Source organism: Nothobranchius furzeri, chromosome 1, assembly GCF_043380555.1.
Source record: "Nothobranchius furzeri strain GRZ-AD chromosome 1, NfurGRZ-RIMD1, whole genome shotgun sequence".
Taxonomy (NCBI): Eukaryota; Metazoa; Chordata; class Actinopteri; order Cyprinodontiformes; family Nothobranchiidae; genus Nothobranchius; species Nothobranchius furzeri.
This window is the reverse complement of record NC_091741.1, coordinates 62,617,992-62,636,735: the sequence shown is the minus strand read 5'-3', so window position 1 is coordinate 62,636,735 and position 18,744 is coordinate 62,617,992. Positions and strand designations below refer to the sequence as shown.

At 40.2% G+C, this 18,744-nt stretch overlaps 1 protein-coding gene across 3 annotated transcripts in view; it reads left to right on the top strand.

Annotated features, from left to right (window-relative positions):
• The window catches only part of scube1 (signal peptide, CUB domain, EGF-like 1), a 187,911-nt gene extending 170,088 nt beyond the window's left edge, over positions 1–17,823 (top strand). For 2 of the 3 annotated variants that reach the window (XM_015953650.3, XM_054739471.2), the window contains 14 exons: positions 5,542–5,658; positions 8,333–8,455; positions 8,578–8,697; positions 10,884–10,979; positions 12,323–12,439; positions 12,545–12,703; positions 12,836–13,039; positions 13,125–13,286; positions 14,718–14,885; positions 15,014–15,175; positions 15,298–15,495; positions 17,016–17,168; positions 17,247–17,326; positions 17,453–17,823. In XM_015953650.3, coding sequence (XP_015809136.1) covers positions 5,542–5,658; positions 8,333–8,455; positions 8,578–8,697; positions 10,884–10,979; positions 12,323–12,439; positions 12,545–12,703; positions 12,836–13,039; positions 13,125–13,286; positions 14,718–14,885; positions 15,014–15,175; positions 15,298–15,495; positions 17,016–17,168; positions 17,247–17,326; positions 17,453–17,605 — 2,012 coding nt within the window. In that variant the 3' untranslated portion in view covers positions 17,606–17,823. The remainder of the gene's footprint in view (positions 1–5,541; positions 5,659–8,332; positions 8,456–8,577; positions 8,698–10,883; positions 10,980–12,322; positions 12,440–12,544; positions 12,704–12,835; positions 13,040–13,124; positions 13,287–14,717; positions 14,886–15,013; positions 15,176–15,297; positions 15,496–17,015; positions 17,169–17,246; positions 17,327–17,452) is intronic. The other variant, XM_054739470.2, reaches the window with a different exon arrangement.
• The last annotated feature ends 921 nt before the right edge of the window (positions 17,824–18,744 follow it).

Genomic DNA, 18,744 nt, shown 5'->3' with positions numbered 1-18,744 from the left:
ATTTAGTCTTCGCTACACCATAGTGACATCACTGTCACACACACACACACACACACACACACACACACACACACACACACACACACACACACACACACACACACACACACACACACACACACACAGCAACTGACTCTAGACCACCAATGTTCCCATCAAGCCCAGCGCACAGCTTTGCATCCCTACTGCTTTTAGTTTTTGGTGATTATTTATTCATTATTATTATTATTATTATTATTATTATTATTATTATTATTATTATTATTATTATTATTATTATTATTATTACTAGTTTGCATTCGGTTGCCGTCTGTCGCTGTTTTGTTTAAGAGGATCCCCTTGCAAACGAGATGGAGCATCTCATGAGATTACTATTCTTTAAATAAATGTCAGATAAATAAAATGTGGTAAATTAGATTTTTAAAAATATATTTAACATTATATAATTCTTATTCATTTTACAGCCATTTATGATTCTCATGAATCTACCTGCTGTTACATCTAATTTTCCTCACTGAGTACAATAAAGGACTTGTCTATTTTCATCTATAAGTTCATCTGTTTCTTTTCTGTTTTTAACTGAAAAAGATTTTTTCCAGTTCAGTTTATCCAAATGTGCAAAATCTTCAATTATTAGGTGTGAATAAAAAATACTTATTTATCTCAGTTTATCTTTTATTAGATTAACACATTGTCTTTGCTTCTATGTGTGCTGATCAGGATTCAAAACCAAACAGGTTTTAAGTAGCAAAAATGTTGAAGAGAACTGAGTGCAATAGAAATCTCTGGAGCCAAAACACAAAAATGTTAAATCACTCTGGCCCAAACAGATGAATTCTCTCTGAACTGTTGATGAAAGCTGAGAGAGCGGCTCATTACTGTTACTGAGTCCACCATCAGGAGCAATAACGATGAGTGAGGCTGAAGAATTAACGCTGAAGATAACAGCAGCTCTTTCCAATGAAAAGACTCCTCCATCCAACTCGTCTCCTGGAAAGACAGCCAGGATTGTTACCGTTTAGCTGGCAGATAAACGATGACGCACCTTCTCAACATCTGTCAGAAGTGTTAAATAAATACACCAGAGTTCTTTTATAAAGTGGATTAAACACACTGACGAGGAACTAACCTAATGGTGTTTTCTTGTGCATTTTATAGTTTGACTTTGTTTCTTAGTCATTTTTGGTGTTTAGGACTGTTTTTTAAACAAATGCATTAGTTATTTTTGTATTTTTCATTGGAAACCCTTTAAGATTTGTTTTACATTAAGTCTATTTACCTGTAGGGTTGTCACGGTGTGAAAATTTAACCTCACGGTTATTGTGACCAAAATTATCACGGTTTTCGGTATTATCGCGGTATTTTTCTAAACGTGTTACATTTTCAGACTACTAAATAAACCCTGTATATCAGGAAAATGTTGTCCTCAGTTTGTGTTTAAATTTTGCCTAAAATTTGTTATTTTGTAATTATGTTGTTTATTTGTTTGCATATTTCCCCTTTAGTCTTTAAAACGGCAATATTTGCCCATAACTTCTTATTCTTTGTCTGTTTCATGTCATCATTTTAAAAATATTAGATCAGATGATACTCAGTACTCAAGTAGCCTTCTAATCAGATACTTTTTTTTTTACCCTTACTTGAGTAATAAACCCTATATCAGGAAAATATTGTCCTCGGTTTGTGTCCTTCCAGTGAGCTTAGCAGATTTGGGAAAATGTCATCAGGCTGTAATCATTGTTAAATTCATAATTATTCTCGGAGAGAGACCAACTCTTATCTGCCCCTGGGAGCCCCGTAATGCATAGCATCATCTTGGGGTGTCCGCGACACGGTTTATATGCAGGTAGCGGTGCTGCGGCTGCTTTATATAGCGACTCGTTGCATTCTCCCTCAACCCAAATCCTCAGATCACGCATTTTAGCTAAAACGCTAACGTTAGCTTGCCTTGCGTTGACTTTAGAGTTGTGGGTGATGGTCACGCAGATGTGTCATGAGATTTGAAGCATTGCTGCCTTTCACAGACACGTTTTCTGCACGTGCTGCAAACAGGATAGCCGTCTTCTATAAACTGTCCCTCGGCATTCTTCAAATATCAAAAAAAATGCCCGTACTTCCGACTTTGTCTTCTTTGAGGGATAAGAAATGTCCTGAGTGCTACCGTCTCCTCCTTTGGCCATTATTTCAGCTTTAGCTTCAAGAAAGTTTTGGTCATAAACATGGACGTCACTAGGATTGAGATATAGGGGGGGGGGCTTAGCCCCAGGAGCTTGACCTCGAACGTTTTTTTGTCCCACCCTGCAAAAACTTTGTCAATTAATTCATTATCTGAAGAACATTTAACAAAACCTATTATTTTATCACTTTCTTTTCCTTTCCTACTTTTGTGCATTTTCTCTCTTCTTTTTATAAAAAATAACACTTAATCAGTTCATTAGTGGGGTCTATGTTGAAGAAAGATTTTATGTAAGTCCATTAAAAATTAGATATGTTATATTTCCAAATAAAGCTATTCATTTCAGTCTACTGCACTTAACAGGGGGAAATGTTGTAGTCATTTATTTGTTCAATTACAACTTGTTTAATTATAACTGTTACTGAAATGTGACAATAAAGAACAAATGAATAATTGTAAAACTTTTATTCTGCCAAATGAGTGTGCAGTTGACAGTTTTAATATATGAATAACACTGCTATGATATGGAATAAAGGAGTATGTAATTAACAATTACAAGACAAAATAACAGTATATATAAAAATATCCAGCAAGTAGTAGAACTTATAATACAGAAAGTCAACTGTACAGATACAACTTGACATAAGGTTGCAGGTCACATGATAATTATAGTTATTTTTTTCTCAGTGTCTCTTACCTGTTCACTCCTAAATAGAAAACTGTTCAATTTTGCTTGGGAACTTTGTGCTCAGGTAAATGCTCATAACGGTGCGCTCGCCCCTGTTTTCTCTGTAGATCACTGACCTTGACCATGCAGATCTCCTCAGCATCAACCACCTGGTCTCTCTCCTGTTCCTCACTCACTCTCTTAAAAAATCTTCGTATATCCATCTAGCAACACATTGAAAAACATTTTCAATTTCTAATGCCAAGACAAATGCTACTATGCCATTTAGTTTTCACTCACAATAACTGAAACAGCCATTGGTGGATAAATGGGACAGAATATGGACAACTGTTAGCCTAATATAGCCTATGTTTGGTTGCTCATGATGATGGCATTTTCCATAACATCACATCGAGCTGCCAAAATGTATGTTAAAGTTAGACGGGTACAACATCTCCTTTCTTTACCATAGGTAAACATAGGAAATATTAAGCAATTGACAACCCTCATGGAAAGAATTCATATAAACATATAGGTTTTAATATATGTTTTCATATAGCTTTTAAATATATGAGACACATATAAAACTGGCTGTTTATTATAGATACATATATGTACCTATAATATAATATATATATATTATAGAAAAAATATATAATATAGAAAAACGGTCAATAATATACATTCGGCCATATTCTGATTCAGGTTTTTAGTGTGGAGTGATTTTTGTGCCACCAACTGGAGCGTGCAGTGATCAATCTGCAAGAGTAACACCTGCTCTGCAGTCATGTGCAGCCCTCTCTCTGCATGCTCAACTCCATCTCTGCCTGCACAAATCTCCCTGCTGTTGCTCAATTTGCAATTTACAAAGCAATGTAGCCTCTCTGTCAGCCAATCAGAGAGCTCTCCATTATGCAATCAAAGCATGTCCAGGAAATACTGGCAGGAAAATTGCACTTTTTTCAGATAAAGAGGACTTTATATAATTATATTTAATTAGGTTGATTAACCCTCCTCTTTTCCTGGGACATTTCCACTGTTCACTTCCTTTTACACATCAAGGGATCATTTATGTCTAACCAAACAGAGAAGAAACACTTTATATGTTGAAATTAAAAGTCATTTTTAACTGAAAAGAGTGCAATTTAACAGTTTTAGGAATAGGCAATGTGTCTTTTCTGGAAGTCAAATATGGTCACTCTAATCATGACACATGAATTACAACAAATTATCTTGCAGGCAGTGGATGGTGACTGGTAGCTAACCAGCAGCAGAAAGCAGTTCAATAAGCTGTTAAATGGGTGTTTTTCTGTAAAGCAGTGTTTCCTGGACATGCTTTGATTGGATAAAACAGAGCTGTCTGTGATTGACTGTTGGAGAGGCTACTTGTTGAGGAGAGCAGGGAGAGATTTGCATGTGCAGAATTTATCCCATAGAGAGGGCTGCAGCTTCTGCACACAAGCGCAGAGCAGGTTCTGTTTGTGCAGACTCATTACTGTACGCTCAAGTTGGTGGCACGAAGTCACTCAATGAACTGGCTGACCCATTAAGCATGTCACTTCAGGGGAGTTTTCCGACCATTTTACTTGACATCAAAGCTTTTCATTATGGTTTGCGGCATGTAAACATGCTAGCGGAGTTAGCATTAGCATGTCGGTGCGGTAGAATTTTCCTCTCTCGTCTGAACTATAACCTTGAAATGTTAACGGTGTGCTGCTGTTGCTTTCTTACCCTAATGTGATGCTGAGTGACTTACATGAGCGCTGAGCAGGGTTTGCTCATCGATATATAGGTTTTTCTGTATCGACCCGCCCCCTGATTTGTCAACAAAGCTGCGGGCTTAAGGAAGTGGAGGAAGTTCTTTCTTGATACTTCCTGTGTGCGACGGTGTAGTTCTATATTCATTAATTATTATTTCTGTTTCAGACTAAAAAACTCGTACCATACACGTGTCGTGATTGTGTTGAGCATGTGAACAAATAAAAAAAAAAGTTAACTGAAAAAATAAAATAAACCAAAATGATAGGGGGGCTTGTGATTATTTTAGGTGGGCTGAAGCCCCCATAAAACGGACCTAACGACGTCAGCGGTCATAAACAACAAAGTGCGCATGTGCCGCCGGCAACTTCAGCAGATGATACGGTGGCTGGTAAGGGTCACCGCGCCTACACGGCAGCCACGGTAATCCACAGAGATAATATTTTTTTTTAAAAACAAGACGGTTATTATTATTGTCAACTCTTTTACCGGAGTTTACCGCTACACCGGTTACCGTGACAACCCTATTCACCTGTAGTGTTTCATGCTTTCATATCAATGCCTGGCCATCCAGAGGGGTTCGGATGAAGCCAACCGTCCTTCTTTGGTTTCTTTTTTGGTCCATTTTCCACATCTGTTTGGTTTCTTTATGCAGATGTGAACACAATAATCTCACTGGGGTGTGGAGTACCAAGACCTTTTAATTATAACCTCTAGATGTTGTTCATTTTCCTTTATACCATTTTTTTACACATTTCTTAGACCATTAGGGGTATTCAACAGGAAACAGATACAACTCAAAATCAGTTATGAAAATACAGCTGCTTGTGAGTGAACAAAAACCGGTCAGATCATAGTCAGAAGGGAAATATTTTGGGGGTTTTTTTGTATCTAATTGCACAACAGTAACCCTTGGCTGTATTTGTTTGATCTACCTCAGATATCGACGAATGCTCCTTTGCGAGGGCCTGCGACCACACATGTGTCAACTATCCTGGCAGCTTTGAGTGTTTGTGCCAAAAAGGCTACATCCTCTATGGACTCACTCACTGTGGGGGTGAGTGTCTGCTCTAATGTCTCCTGCTGCTATGACATGAGGGAACTATGTAAAACAGCGGCTGGCTTGGACTCAGCTGGAGTGTGAGCTGAAGCAAAAGGGCTGCTGCGTCTGCTGCCACTCTAGAACCGTGCCTATGCAACCTGCTGCTATTTATAAATTCTTGAAACAAAAAACAGGGAAAACATTCTGATGGTGACAAAAATCCCACTTCCTTTTAATCATGAAAATATGACACATGAACACAGCTCAGTAAACATAAAGACCATCATTCTCCAAAGCATTGATGGGATGTAGTCTGTGAAAGTGTTTTCAACAGGATTTCTTTATTATTTATACTCCTGCATGTTCCTCTGAAGTTCTATTTTTGTAATTGTTGATGTGTCATTAATAAAAATTTAGTACAGAAGGAAAATTAGAAGTAATACCAAAGAAACAGAAGGTGCATTAGCTTTGATAAAATAATCTACATGAATAAGCATTTGTATTTCTGTAACGTTACCAACTCACAGACTCCCAACTGAGCTGTTTTAATCATGACTGAAAATGATTGTTATTTAAGTCAGGAGTCAGTAACTCAGTGGAATCTGTGGGGTTACCTCAGATAGAAAAGTTTAACTAATTAGAAAAATCTACTGAACTCAATAAGCTATTTTCATTTGGAATGTGTGCTTTGTAAAGAGCCCTGGCATGATTTGTGTTAAGAGTTGTTGCTTTAATTGAACTAAAAGTATTAATATGTGAATAATTTAAAACTGAATGTTGTTGGCAGGGTCATAGTTATATAGAAATTATAGAAATGTTTAACTGAGTTTATAAGGGAGCTTTAAAGGTGCTGAACACTCATTTAATCAATACATTTCCAATGGTCTCTAGTAGGATGAATGCCTTGTAAGTTGTATTCTTGGGAAGAAAAACACTGGCGCACCATTTTCAGGAAGTAGAAGGCCCAATCCCAATACACGTATTTCCACCCTTGCACCCTTCATTTGTGCATTCCAGTCCAGGAGTGCGAGTGCGTAGGGTGTCCCGATCGTCAAGTGGGGATGTTGACCACGCCCCTTTTGCACCCTTGATCTGCACTATTACCCATAATCCATTGCTGCATGGGAATTTTGAGAAGGCGGAACAATGGCTCCAGTGCCTTTTTTGAAAATATGTATTTTCAAGTGAAAGAAGTACATTTTACGACGATTAATTATATTTATTCATGCTCTGAATGTTTTAGACTAAGATTTAATGCAGCTAGCAATTCATGTAAATTTAGTTAATTTTTTGTTTGAAAGTTGTTAATAAAGTTTTTTGAAAGTAGCACAAACAGCGACCGGCATCCTGGCATGCGTCGTGGTCGATGACGCAATGGCCACTGTCCCGATTGGGCAATTATTTGCACACTTGTGTACCACACACTCTAAGCCTTACTGTGCACTTCCTCCATGTGTACTTCACAGACCGTAGGGTGTAGTGCGAGTGTTGTAATTGGGCCAAAGTGAGCCACATCACAGACATCTTATATAGGTAGATGCAATATGGACTGGTAGTAAGCGGCCATCTTGGATGGGTCCCCAATCGTGCCCAGTGCATTTATTTCTACTGAAGAAGGTGTTTGCCAAACTAAAAAACTAATTTTTAATGATTTTTAACAAAATCAGACATATGATATAGCATGAGAATTTAAATATGAATATAATTGAGTAAAATAAATATAAAATCCCAACAGGTAGGCAAGAAAAGTCAATAGCAATCCCACGTTGTCAGTTTTCAGTAGTAAACCGTTGTTGCAACTGTAGGCTGCACAAAAACCGCCAGAGCTGCTCACCCTGCTTTGACTCCAGTTGGGTTTGAAGAGAGAGGAACCCACTCAATATGGCGATGACGCTGTTACACTCTGCAACGTCCAATGATGCGTCTAGGTATTCATGTCTACGAGCCACATCACAGTTGAGCTTCAGAAGGCTGGATAACAGCAATGCAACTCTACCACCGATTTGCAACACTGATGTTTTATCTCCACAAATAACACAACCCTAGAGGAGTTCTGCTGTGTGGTGGGGTTGCTAATGCTAGCAGTTAGCTTCTACTAGTCAAGTACCGGTAGTTGTCTGCTGTTTCCTGTACACTAAACCAACAACTGCCTTTCCTGTCGTGAGTCAAGATGGGTGAGTCCATGAATGTTAAGAGACAGTGTGACACAGATCTGTCAGGATTTTCTAATCCTAGAGCAGGGGTGCCCAATCCTGCTCCTCGAGGGCCAGTATCCAGCATGTTTTAGTTTTAATTTGGCTTCAACACACCTGATTTCAATCAACAGGTGATTAACCGGCTTCTGCAGAGCCTGATGAGATGCTGCGCAGGTGATTCAACCAGTTAATCAAGTGTGTTGGAGCAGAAAACCACAAAACCTGCTGGATACCGGCCCTCCAGGACCAGGATTGGGCACCCCTGTCCTAGAGTTTCACCGTCTATTTTCTATCAGGAGCTGATGCAGGAGAAAGGTGTAGGAGACTTTTTTCATGTTCAGCCTGCATGAAAAACTCAAAGTGACTGATTATAATCAGAAATTCTCATTAAAAATGGTTTTCAGTGTTCCACACCTTGAACCTGCACCAATTTAAAGAGAAAACTCTAGAAGCCTCAGTGAAATCACCACATGGTCCCTGTGTTTTTGCATCAGATATTGATGAGTGCAGCATCAACAATGGAAGCTGTGAGTTTGGCTGCATAAACACACAGGGTAGCTATGAGTGTGTGTGTCCACCCGGACAACAGCTTCACTGGAATAAGAAGGACTGCATTGGTAAGCACCAGCTGTAATTTTTTCTTTTGTTTTTGTGGCATGATGAACTGAGCAGACCCTAATGCTGGTGTGTGTACTTGTGTTTGGGTGATATATGGTGATGTAATCTGTGTGTTTCTCAGAGGCTGTGAAATGTCTTCCCAATGGAAAACCAGCACCACGAGCCCAGCTGACATGCACCAGGAATGCAGGAGCAGAGGTCTGCTCACTGTCATGCCCGTCCAATGCTCACTTTCTCGCAGGTAAACTTGAAGCCTGAACAGCGAGGCCACGCTTTTTTGGGCAGCAGACAATCAGTCTGTTTATTCATTACTTTTGTTTTATTACTAGTTAGTAATCTCTGGTTGCAAGTCAAGCAGAGGATGTTTTACAGTAACATTAGATGGAGGGCTGGCTACTCTGTTAGAGAGGAACAGATGTAAGAATATATCACATTTTTGTGTGTAATAACAACAATATAATATGATTTCAGATTCAGATTTCAGATTTATTGGCCAAGTAAAATTACATTGACTTGAATTGAATTACATTGAATTCAGTTAGTTATGTAAATACAACAGCATCTTAATAAGTTTCAAATTATTACTATTTTTTAAGAATTATACGTTGGTATCTCAGTTATCTATCTCAATAATAACATGAAAGTATACGCCCCCAGCATCTCACTTGAACTTTAGATAAAAGTATTCACAGGCTTTGGTTCTTGTACAAGGCTAGATTATCTAAAACATCTGTACTTATGATTTCTTAGGATGACCTCAGCAGGGGCCCCACTTAGGGGTCAGAGCTTACTGTCAGGGTGGCACCGGCCCACCCTGGTCCCCTTCTAGAACTGCCCCTGCTTTCAAATAATTCAAACAGTTTGAAGAAGTCAGAATCCTTGAAGAAGCAGAACAGGTTGTTGTCAGCTGCGTCAAAGTGGTAGTGAAGACATTTATGAACGATATGTCCAAGGCAGTGTTTATAAAGTCAAAACAGAAGTTAGCTCAAAACCGAGCCTGGGGGGACACCACATAGCAGATGTGGTGTCTGACATGATCTGATTTGTCCAGAAAGGGAAAACAGCTGTTTGAAAGGTGAGATTTGGATGAGTTTAAATGATTTCTACAGATCTAGATCAGTCTGGCCCTGTTTCAGACACTAGACCAGCTGATACCTGAACCACGCTCTCATCGGTTGTGGTTGAAACCTGGATTTGAGGTAAACACTAAATGATTCTTCATTTGCTGGAAATGTTCAGAGAATGTCAAAATCCAGTGCATACGTGCATACATTGCAGAGTTTTCATAAACCTGATGTTTTGAATCACTTATTTGTCAACCCTTCCTTTTTCGTGTCTGTGCTATTCATTCGTGATGGTACTGTAAATTTGTTATTGACATTTCTGAGATATCTAGTACACAAAACTGTTTAACTACTTTAGAAATCCCTGATTACCATTTTTATAGACTTGACCTAAACAGAAGTAAAATTATTCTTTCACCATAACTTCTGCTTTCTTAATTAACAGAATTTGACTGTTTTGGTTTAAACTTTTTTCCAGTGTAAGGGGACTGTGTTTAAGTGGAGTAGAATTTGAATCAAACTATAATGGCTCACCTGAGCCTTTTCAGGTTTTCTGTGGAGTGCGGTGCCCTGACCTTAAAATGAGAGGTGATGGTTTTTCTCATACCTGCTGCCCTCTGGTGGTCCCAGGTAGTAGCTGCAGCTGTTCTTCCACTGATGCCTGAAGCTGCTCACGCTATTCATTGCTGTATTTATGAACTCCTGAGCGAGCTGTAGGTGCAGAGTGATGTGTTTTTCACCCTGCTAGGTTTTCTTGGCTTCACCCAGTCCAGCACTTTGGCTAACACCCCTGCCTCTCCTGCTGCAATAGTACTTAACACGCATCTGTAAATTGATTACATTCTTTGATCGTGCCGTTTTTCCCGTAATACAGCCCTTGCTCAGTTTGACTTGGCAGACATTGTGTAAGAAAGATTGACAGCTCTGAGGCATGAAGTGAAAGATTTGTTTTTCTGTTCTTTTGGAGTCATCTTAGTTTTAGAGAGGTGGAAGCTGTGTAAAATTCCTGTGGTTCAGTGTAAGCTGCACTCTTATTTAATCATTTTGCTTTTACGATTTCCTAAGGCTTCACCCCTCATTTCTTATGTGAAATGCATCTTTGTGTGCACGTGTGTCAGGGGACAAAAACAACATTAATACATCTTTCATTCTGGCTTTAATTTTATGGTCGGTGTTGGGGTCACATGGAAGCATACACGTCTGCTCTCGGCATGATTTTGAAAATAACAGTATGAAACGACCATTAAACATTTTAAAAACTTTTTCCGACTCCCACAGCTGCGTTCTCAGTAAGACTACCAAACATCCTGCAGTCTCGCTTGGTTGCACGTACTCTCATCAAAGTCTAACATGTTTGTTGCAGATCCGGAGAACTACACGCTGAGCTGTGGAGTTTCCGTCCAGCCTGGTAATACTCCTCCGAAGACTAATGCCACTTCTGCTTTACCATCTTGTGCTGGTACAGTAAATCCAGCAGCACAACACACGCAGTACTGCTGACCTCTAAATGTGTTTTATTTAAATCTCAGAATGTTCTACAAGGTGTCCCCATCTCTTTATTCATCCTTAAAGACACAATGTGTAGTTTTTACCATTAATCTCTGGAAATATCCATCCAAATGTTGTTGAAAATGGATAAAATGATGTTCAGTCGTTAAAAAATATTGGCGGCTTCGAACAGTATTACCATGAATATTGGATCTAAAGTACATAGGGCATAGGTCTTGCCTCTTTGGTAAACGCCAAATTAGATGCTATGTTTTCTTCCGGCCGGCTCGGGCTCCTGCTCCTATCGATGACGTCACACTAGATGATTGGCTGGACGTATGACGTACGAGTTCTACGACCACGTTCAAAAACATGAATTTAATAACAAAAATAATAGACTCTTTCCAAAACATATGAAAGAACAGAATCGAAAAAGAGATGCAATTTATTTTGGCTGAGTGGTATTGCTATAGGGTGATGACATCATCGGCAGGCGCTGAGCAGATCCGGAAACTACAGCGCCAGAAAACTAGCATCAGCAAAGTATTCTCTTGACAGGATTAACTGAAGGACCATCAAAGTCTGAGAATTTCTTTGCAACAGTGTCAGGCCAGTATGAATACAGAGGAGGTACGACACTGCAGCAGCGGGGGTGCAAATGTGCCTTTGCTTAATGATGAATCAGGCTTGAGAGGTACCCAGTGATGTTGGTATACATTGTGACAGGACTGCACTGCAGCCGAGTCTTGGCCACTCCTCCAGATGGCTCGGCCATTCGTGAGCCGATACGAAACGATGCAGCTCAGAGCCCCTCGCCTCCTTCAAATAAACATTTCCTCCCTTTTTTTCTGGTGAAGGAGGTGAAGAGAAAATACTCCAGCTTCTGCTGTTTCTCTGTCTGCCCCTGTGTGTGTGTGTGTGTGTGTGTGTGTGTGTGTGTGTGTGTGCGTGCGTGCGTGCGTGCGTGCGTGCGTATGTGTGCGTGTGTGTGTGTGTGTGCGTGCACACACATGCTTGTTAATGGCTGGATTCTGTGATGGAGAGACTGCGAGAGTTTGCATGCAGGAGTGGGAATGTGGGTGGTGCTGTCAGTCACAGCTGCAGCACCACCCTCTTGGTCCACCAGGCGACACCTCCTTTCCTTCAGACAGGAAGTATGGGTGGAGTAAGACTCTGGCAGGGTGATGACTGACTCTTTAAGTAAAAATATAAAACGGTAAAATTGTTCCAGTTGGGAAACATTCAAATGCATAACATAAAACACACTTTGTTGCTTTAACAGCCTTGTTTTTCTTTCGATTTTTGTAAACACAGATCCACTGGCCCCTCCCATAAAGCAGAAGGCTAAGTTTAAGATCAAGGATGCAAAGTGTCACCTGAGTCCCCGCAACAAGGAGAAGCACAAAGACTTATCCAAGCAGAATATCCAAGGTATACGGTAGAACATCTCGCATGAAGCAACAAAGTCAAATTAGTCTGTGATGTCACTTATTCTTCTACAACTCCATGGATGTTGCTATTTTTCTACTCTGTAAGGAGGCCAGTTCCCCTGCACAGATGATTGTCAAGTAACATTTGTCAACCTCAAATGTGACTCATCAAAAAAGCGTCGTAGAGGTCGCAAATCTCCATCGAAAGAGGTTTCCCTCATCACGGCCGAGTTTGAAATGGAGATGAAGGAGGATGAAGCATCAGGTGGGATGGTTGTACGAAGGGTCTGAGCTTTATTTAGAAATAAAAATATGAACAGACTAGAATTAGAACAAGTTGGCTATATTTTTATCTCTATCTATTCAATAATTAAAAATCACCTCACTATGTTTTTAGACTCCTGCAACGTCGACTGTGTTCGGAACAAAATGAAGCAGAAGCTGCAGAGTGCCATGCGGACACTCAGGAAGTCCATCAACAAACAACAGTTCTACATCCAGTTTTCTGGAACAGAGTATGAAGTGGCCCAGAAACCTTCCAGGATACCAGAGGGAGTTGAGACCTGCAGTACGGGCCAAGTCTTCCAAGATGGAAAATGCGGTATGTCTGGAATTAATGGGGCTGCCTAGTTTGCCATACTGTGTGAAGCTAGAAGAAGAAATCACTCCTGTGTTTTGTTCCCCAGTGGGCTGTAGTGTAGGCACGTTTTACAGTGGGAAGCAGGAGCAGTGTGTCCAGTGTCCTCCGGGAACATACCAGGACATGGAAGGGCAGCTGTCCTGTGAGCCATGTCCTGGTACTGAAGAACAAGGAATCACTGGTGCCAAGAATGTGTCTCAGTGTGGAGGTAACTCACGAATCCCATTTGATCACGTCTGAAAGTTTACTTCTGTGGATATTGAGGTGGGGTTGGAAACCATGGTCCTCTAGTGTCGCTATCTAGCATGTTTCAGTTGTTTCCCTGCTCCAAATTCAGTGGTTGAATCACCTGTTCATCAGCTCATGAAGCTCTGCAGAAGCCTCTTAATCACCTGCTGATTCAAATCAGGTGAGTCAAGGCAGGGAAACAACAACATGCAGGATAGTGACCCTCAGGGTACCTGGATCCCCCACTCCTGATCTTCTCCGATTTCACACTGGAGGCATCAGTGGCGTGGAACAACAGAGCAACACTGCCTCAAATGCAATCCAATAATCAATAAGAATAAATAAAAAAATATATCATTATCGAACATTTCTGACTGTAACCGATATCATTGTTTCCATGTCAATGAACTTGGCATTAACAACTAGAAAGATGGATGTGGGTTGGCGACATTCATGTCACTTTAAGAAGTTGTACCACCTCAAGTCACATGAAGACATGACTCAGCATAATACACGTGACAGCCACATCTAGTGGACAACTTTTGTTTTTGCGCATACATGTAGTTATCGTCCATTTGTCGTTATCAAGGGGAACTCTTTAATGTACTGTAACATTAATTTTAGGCCATATCACCCAGCCCTGCAGTCTATGTGTTGATCCAAACTGACTGCAGCGAGGACATTTTCAGGCGTGTCCCAAAGACAGCACGCCGTGCTGCACCACGCCTCTAAAGATCGGATTAAACTGTATTTTTGCCGCTTTTGGAACACGTCAATTTCCACAATTAACATAGGGCTAGACAGGAAATCACACACTGTTTCAGTGTAAAATGTTTAGTAATTTTCAAAACAAAAGTCTATTGCAGTGATGTGATTTCTTTTCCATGTAGATTATGTCAATACTTGTGACCTAACGGCTTATTTACTCCCAGCATCTTTCAAGAAATGCAATGGTGTGTTTCATGGCTTTAATCCTGACTGTAGAGGGGAACTACATCAGATATGACCTCAACCAATCATATCAAAAGTGATCTTCTTCTTCTTTTGGTTTAATGGCGGACACCATAAACAAACCAAGACCTTTGAAGTTTCGAAGGATTTTATGATCTTGCGAGTCGAGCGAGGAGGACGGGGGAGAAGCTGCTCCATGGCTGAGACTCTTCTTGTGTGGAATACACGCGAGTAAACCGTTCCTCTGCTGTTCGGCGCCGCTGATGCCTCCAGTGTGAAGTCAGTGTTAGGGTTCAGCTTAAAGAAAGGCTGATCGTACACAGATAATGTTTGAAAAAGTTCACCAATTTTTGGTTTTCTTGTGACAAGATAAGAACCTGAATCTGTATGAGCTCAAAGTTGTTTGGCTGAGAATCAATTTGAGACAAAAATGCATTGTTTATTATTGTGTGTCCCACAGGTCAGTGTCCAGCAGGTCAGTTTTCTGCCGATGGGTTCCGGCCGTGCCAGTCTTGTCCTGTAGGCTCCTACCAGCCAGAACCGGGTCGGGTTATGTGCTTCCCATGCGGGGGAGGCCTCATGACCAAGTATGAAGGTTCTGTTTCCTTCAGGGATTGTGAGGCCAAAGGTTAGGCTGTGTTTGTCTTCACCAGCTCCTATATGGTCTTAATATTTCACCATCTCTCTCCACATATTTTAAAGATGTCATTTTGTTTAGTTCTATATTTTAATATATACTGTGTCTCTCTTTGAAAGTCCACTGTGCTCCAGGACATCACTACAACTCCAGTACCCATCGCTGCATCCGCTGTCCAGCAGGGACATACCAGTCTGAGTTTGGACAAAACTACTGCATCGCCTGCCCTGGAAACACCACAACTGACTTTGATGGTGCCACTAATGTATCCCACTGCAAAAGTAGAGCTTCCTATTTCTATCTAGTATTAATCTTAGCCACCGTGGGGCGGTGTTTTTGGATGGTTGGTTGATGTTATTCAGCATCAAATGAGTTTTAAATGAAAACATTCCTTTTTCCTCAGACCAGCTGTGTGGAGGGGAACTGGGAGACTACACTGGCTACATCGAGTCCCCTAACTACCCAGGAGATTACCCGTCCAACGTGGATTGTGTCTGGACCATAAATCCACCACATAAAAGGCGCATCCTCATTGTTGTGCCTGAGATTTTCCTCCCCATCGAAGATGAATGTGGAGATGTGCTGGTTATGAGAAAGAGTGGTAAAGAGATTTGCTATTTGTTTTGGAGAGCTTGTGATTTTATATGAAGAGATTTCCACTCTATGTGTATTTACATATTTTATTCAGCAGGAAAAGCCTGGTATCCAACTTTCCAGTTTCCAATCATCTTTTTTCACATCTGAGCCTGCTCCCAACCTCACACAGAAACCTTTCTAAAATACTTCCTCCTTAATGCTAAATATTAAACAGGACTGAGTGCATGATTCATGGGCGTGTCCCATAAGAGATCTCACTGACTGGGGCCATATTATGCAAAACTCACTTCTTGCATTTTTTGCTGCTATCTGAATCTCTACTGTCTCTATAAACATTTCATAAGTGAAAAAACAAACATTAATCCATTTTCTGTCAGTGTTTGATTTGGCAATTTGTTCCTAAAATGAGCCATTTAAAAATGTACCAGATTGTGATGTCACAAATGGGAAAATTTGCAGAGGGAACCCCACACACAAACACACATCACCACTATCACCACATGCTGGAAGAGCAGCAACTCTTTACCTCATAACATCCTATCGGGGGGCATGGCCAGCAACAGTTCATTTTCTTAAAGTGACAGAGCCCTGAAATGGCTCATTATGGAAGGTACTGAAACTGTCAAGAATAAAACTGATCAAGTCAGTTGAAGTGAGAGGGCTTTTATGCAAAGAACTTCATAAATATGTTTTTATAGACTATTATGTATATAACTTAAACATTTATCACTTTACCTCACCTTTCTGAAAGAATGGTTGGTCAAACAGATGTGAAATAGATCCAATTTATCTTTGAATTTGTCCTTTTTCTAATATTTTTAATTCCATTCATAGTTTGTTAGCAAATGTTCTAGTTTTGTTTGTTAAAACCCAAGTATAAAATAGTTTCTATGCTAAATGTGCTCCTATATCACATTTTCAGTTTATTTTCAATGTTCCTCTAAGGCAGAGGTCCTCAACTAACTTTGTTAAAGGGCTAGAGTTTTTCCAGCAGAAACCATGAGGGACAGATGCTCTTCTAAAATAAAGTTCAAGTATTGTTGTATCTTATTTTATTAATACTTAAAATGGTTTGCTTTCCATCTAAACTGTTTTGATTGTAGTTTTAGTTGAGTTTGGAGAACGTAAACAGTTATTGATATTTGGGACATTGACTTTGCTGCTGAATTTTAAAGTCCTCCAGGTGGGGGGAGTTATGGCCCAAAGGGTTGGGAGGTTGGGGGGAGAGGTCTGGCGGGCTGGATGTGACCCGCAGGCCGCCTTTTGAGATTCACTGCTCTAAGGTCTCTGATAAAGCTCACCACAGGACCTTTTAGCTTTTTTAGTTTCGCCCGTATTATGGCTCAGACTCAGAATCAACTGAGATCAGTTTTGAAATCTGATGACATTAAATTGAAAGGAAAGTGCTGCTTTTCTACTTCCTGTTTCGTTTTTCACACGTGATAGCCGTGCAATAAAGAATCCAGCGCATCCACGTGTGACAGGGACGTAAAACACCATAACACCTTTGTCCTGTTCCTCCAGCGCTGCCCACCTCCATCACGACCTATGAGACATGTCAGACCTATGAGCGGCCCATCGCCTTCACCTCCCGCTCACGAAAGCTTTGGATTCAGTTTAAGTCCAATGAGGGGAACAGTGGGAAAGGCTTTCAGGTTCCATATGTCACCTATGACGGTGAGTTTGTTTCTGTTTCCACACAACCTTCGTTGTGTGAAGTAGATGCCATCCCTCCTTCTCCCTTTTGTGTTTTAGAGGACTACCAGCAGCTGATAGAGGATATAGTCCGTGATGGAAGGCTTTACGCATCTGAAAACCACCAAGAGATACTTAAGGTATTAAGTGAAGCTTTGCAATGCCTGCATTTGTCTTCATGCGGAGCTAAAAACGTAAATACAACAAAAAATGTTCTTTCCTTCATAATAGATACTGAGATGCGATGTTGTTTTGTCCTTCTGCAGGACAAGAAGTTAATAAAGGCTCTCTTTGACGTACTTGCTCACCCCCAGAACTACTTCAAGTACACATCAGCAGAGTCCAGAGAGATGTTCCCTCGCTCCTTCATCAAACTTCTGCGCTCCAAAGTGACTAGGTTCCTTCGACCATACAAATAGAAGGGGAATGTGCACTTTTTTCTTTTTATTAAAGGTCGTCTCATCCTGCATCATTTAAAATTCAGCAACTGACACATAAGTCCCTGAACAACTTCTGCCCCTCTACAGAAATCCAACCGTTTGTGGCCAAAAACCTCGCCCTCGGTCTTTCTTGTCACACGATGCCTTTCAGTGTCCCTCACCCTCTCAGCATGAATGCACAATTAAACAGCTTCCCGCCAGTCAACTCCACGGTTTGACAAATACAGGTGTCTGAAAGCCAGCATCCACATGTTTCAGTATAGAACAAATTCACTTAGTATTTGATTTTTAATATATTTTTCTTAACTTTGATCATATAGAAGCATATAGAATTTTAAATAATGCACTATAGATTAAAAGCACAGTACTAATGATCCTAATGAAGCTCTGGTTTGTAAATGTTAGGGCACAACTTGGTGTCCTCTGAATCCAGAATGATCTAAACTCCCTATCTCTGAGCAGTTTTGGGTGTAGGATGCCTGTAAGTAATTAATTTACAGTTTTATTTTAAATCAAGCCATAAGAATTTCACGCAAACAATGAGCCTGCTTAGAAAAAAAAACATTTGAAAATAGGCTGGCAGGTCTTTATCTTCTCCTGACACGACTGGAAGACTGGAAAGAAGGCAAAACAGCTGCAGAATAATTAGTACGTTCTTTTCAAAGCTGAATAATGTGAAACAGAAAGTTTTTAAATAGGGTTTCCACGAATCACTTAGATATTTTTCCAGACTTGAGTTGTTATAAGAGTTATAAAAGAGCATGTTCTCTGCAGAATTCCAGCTTCTGTGGAAAAGGTGTTTTGTTGTTGCTCTGTGTAAAAATCATAAAAAAGAAACAAAGCAACAAGGGTTCATTCTTGTGCCTGTTTATAGTATGCTGCCTAAATACACGTCATAATAACGCTTTCATTTAATGTCCTTAATTTGAGCATTATTGCCACCTAGTGGCTCCTTAATGTCAAAAACTTGCTTCATCATCTGGATTGCGATGTTTTCCTCTTGATTTAAAATGGATAATTTGTATTTCATAGAATGATTCATGTTGATAGGACTCAACAGGTAAAATCAAGAAAGACGTTTGATAAAGTAAAATCTGAGATCTAAACAAGAGACTAGA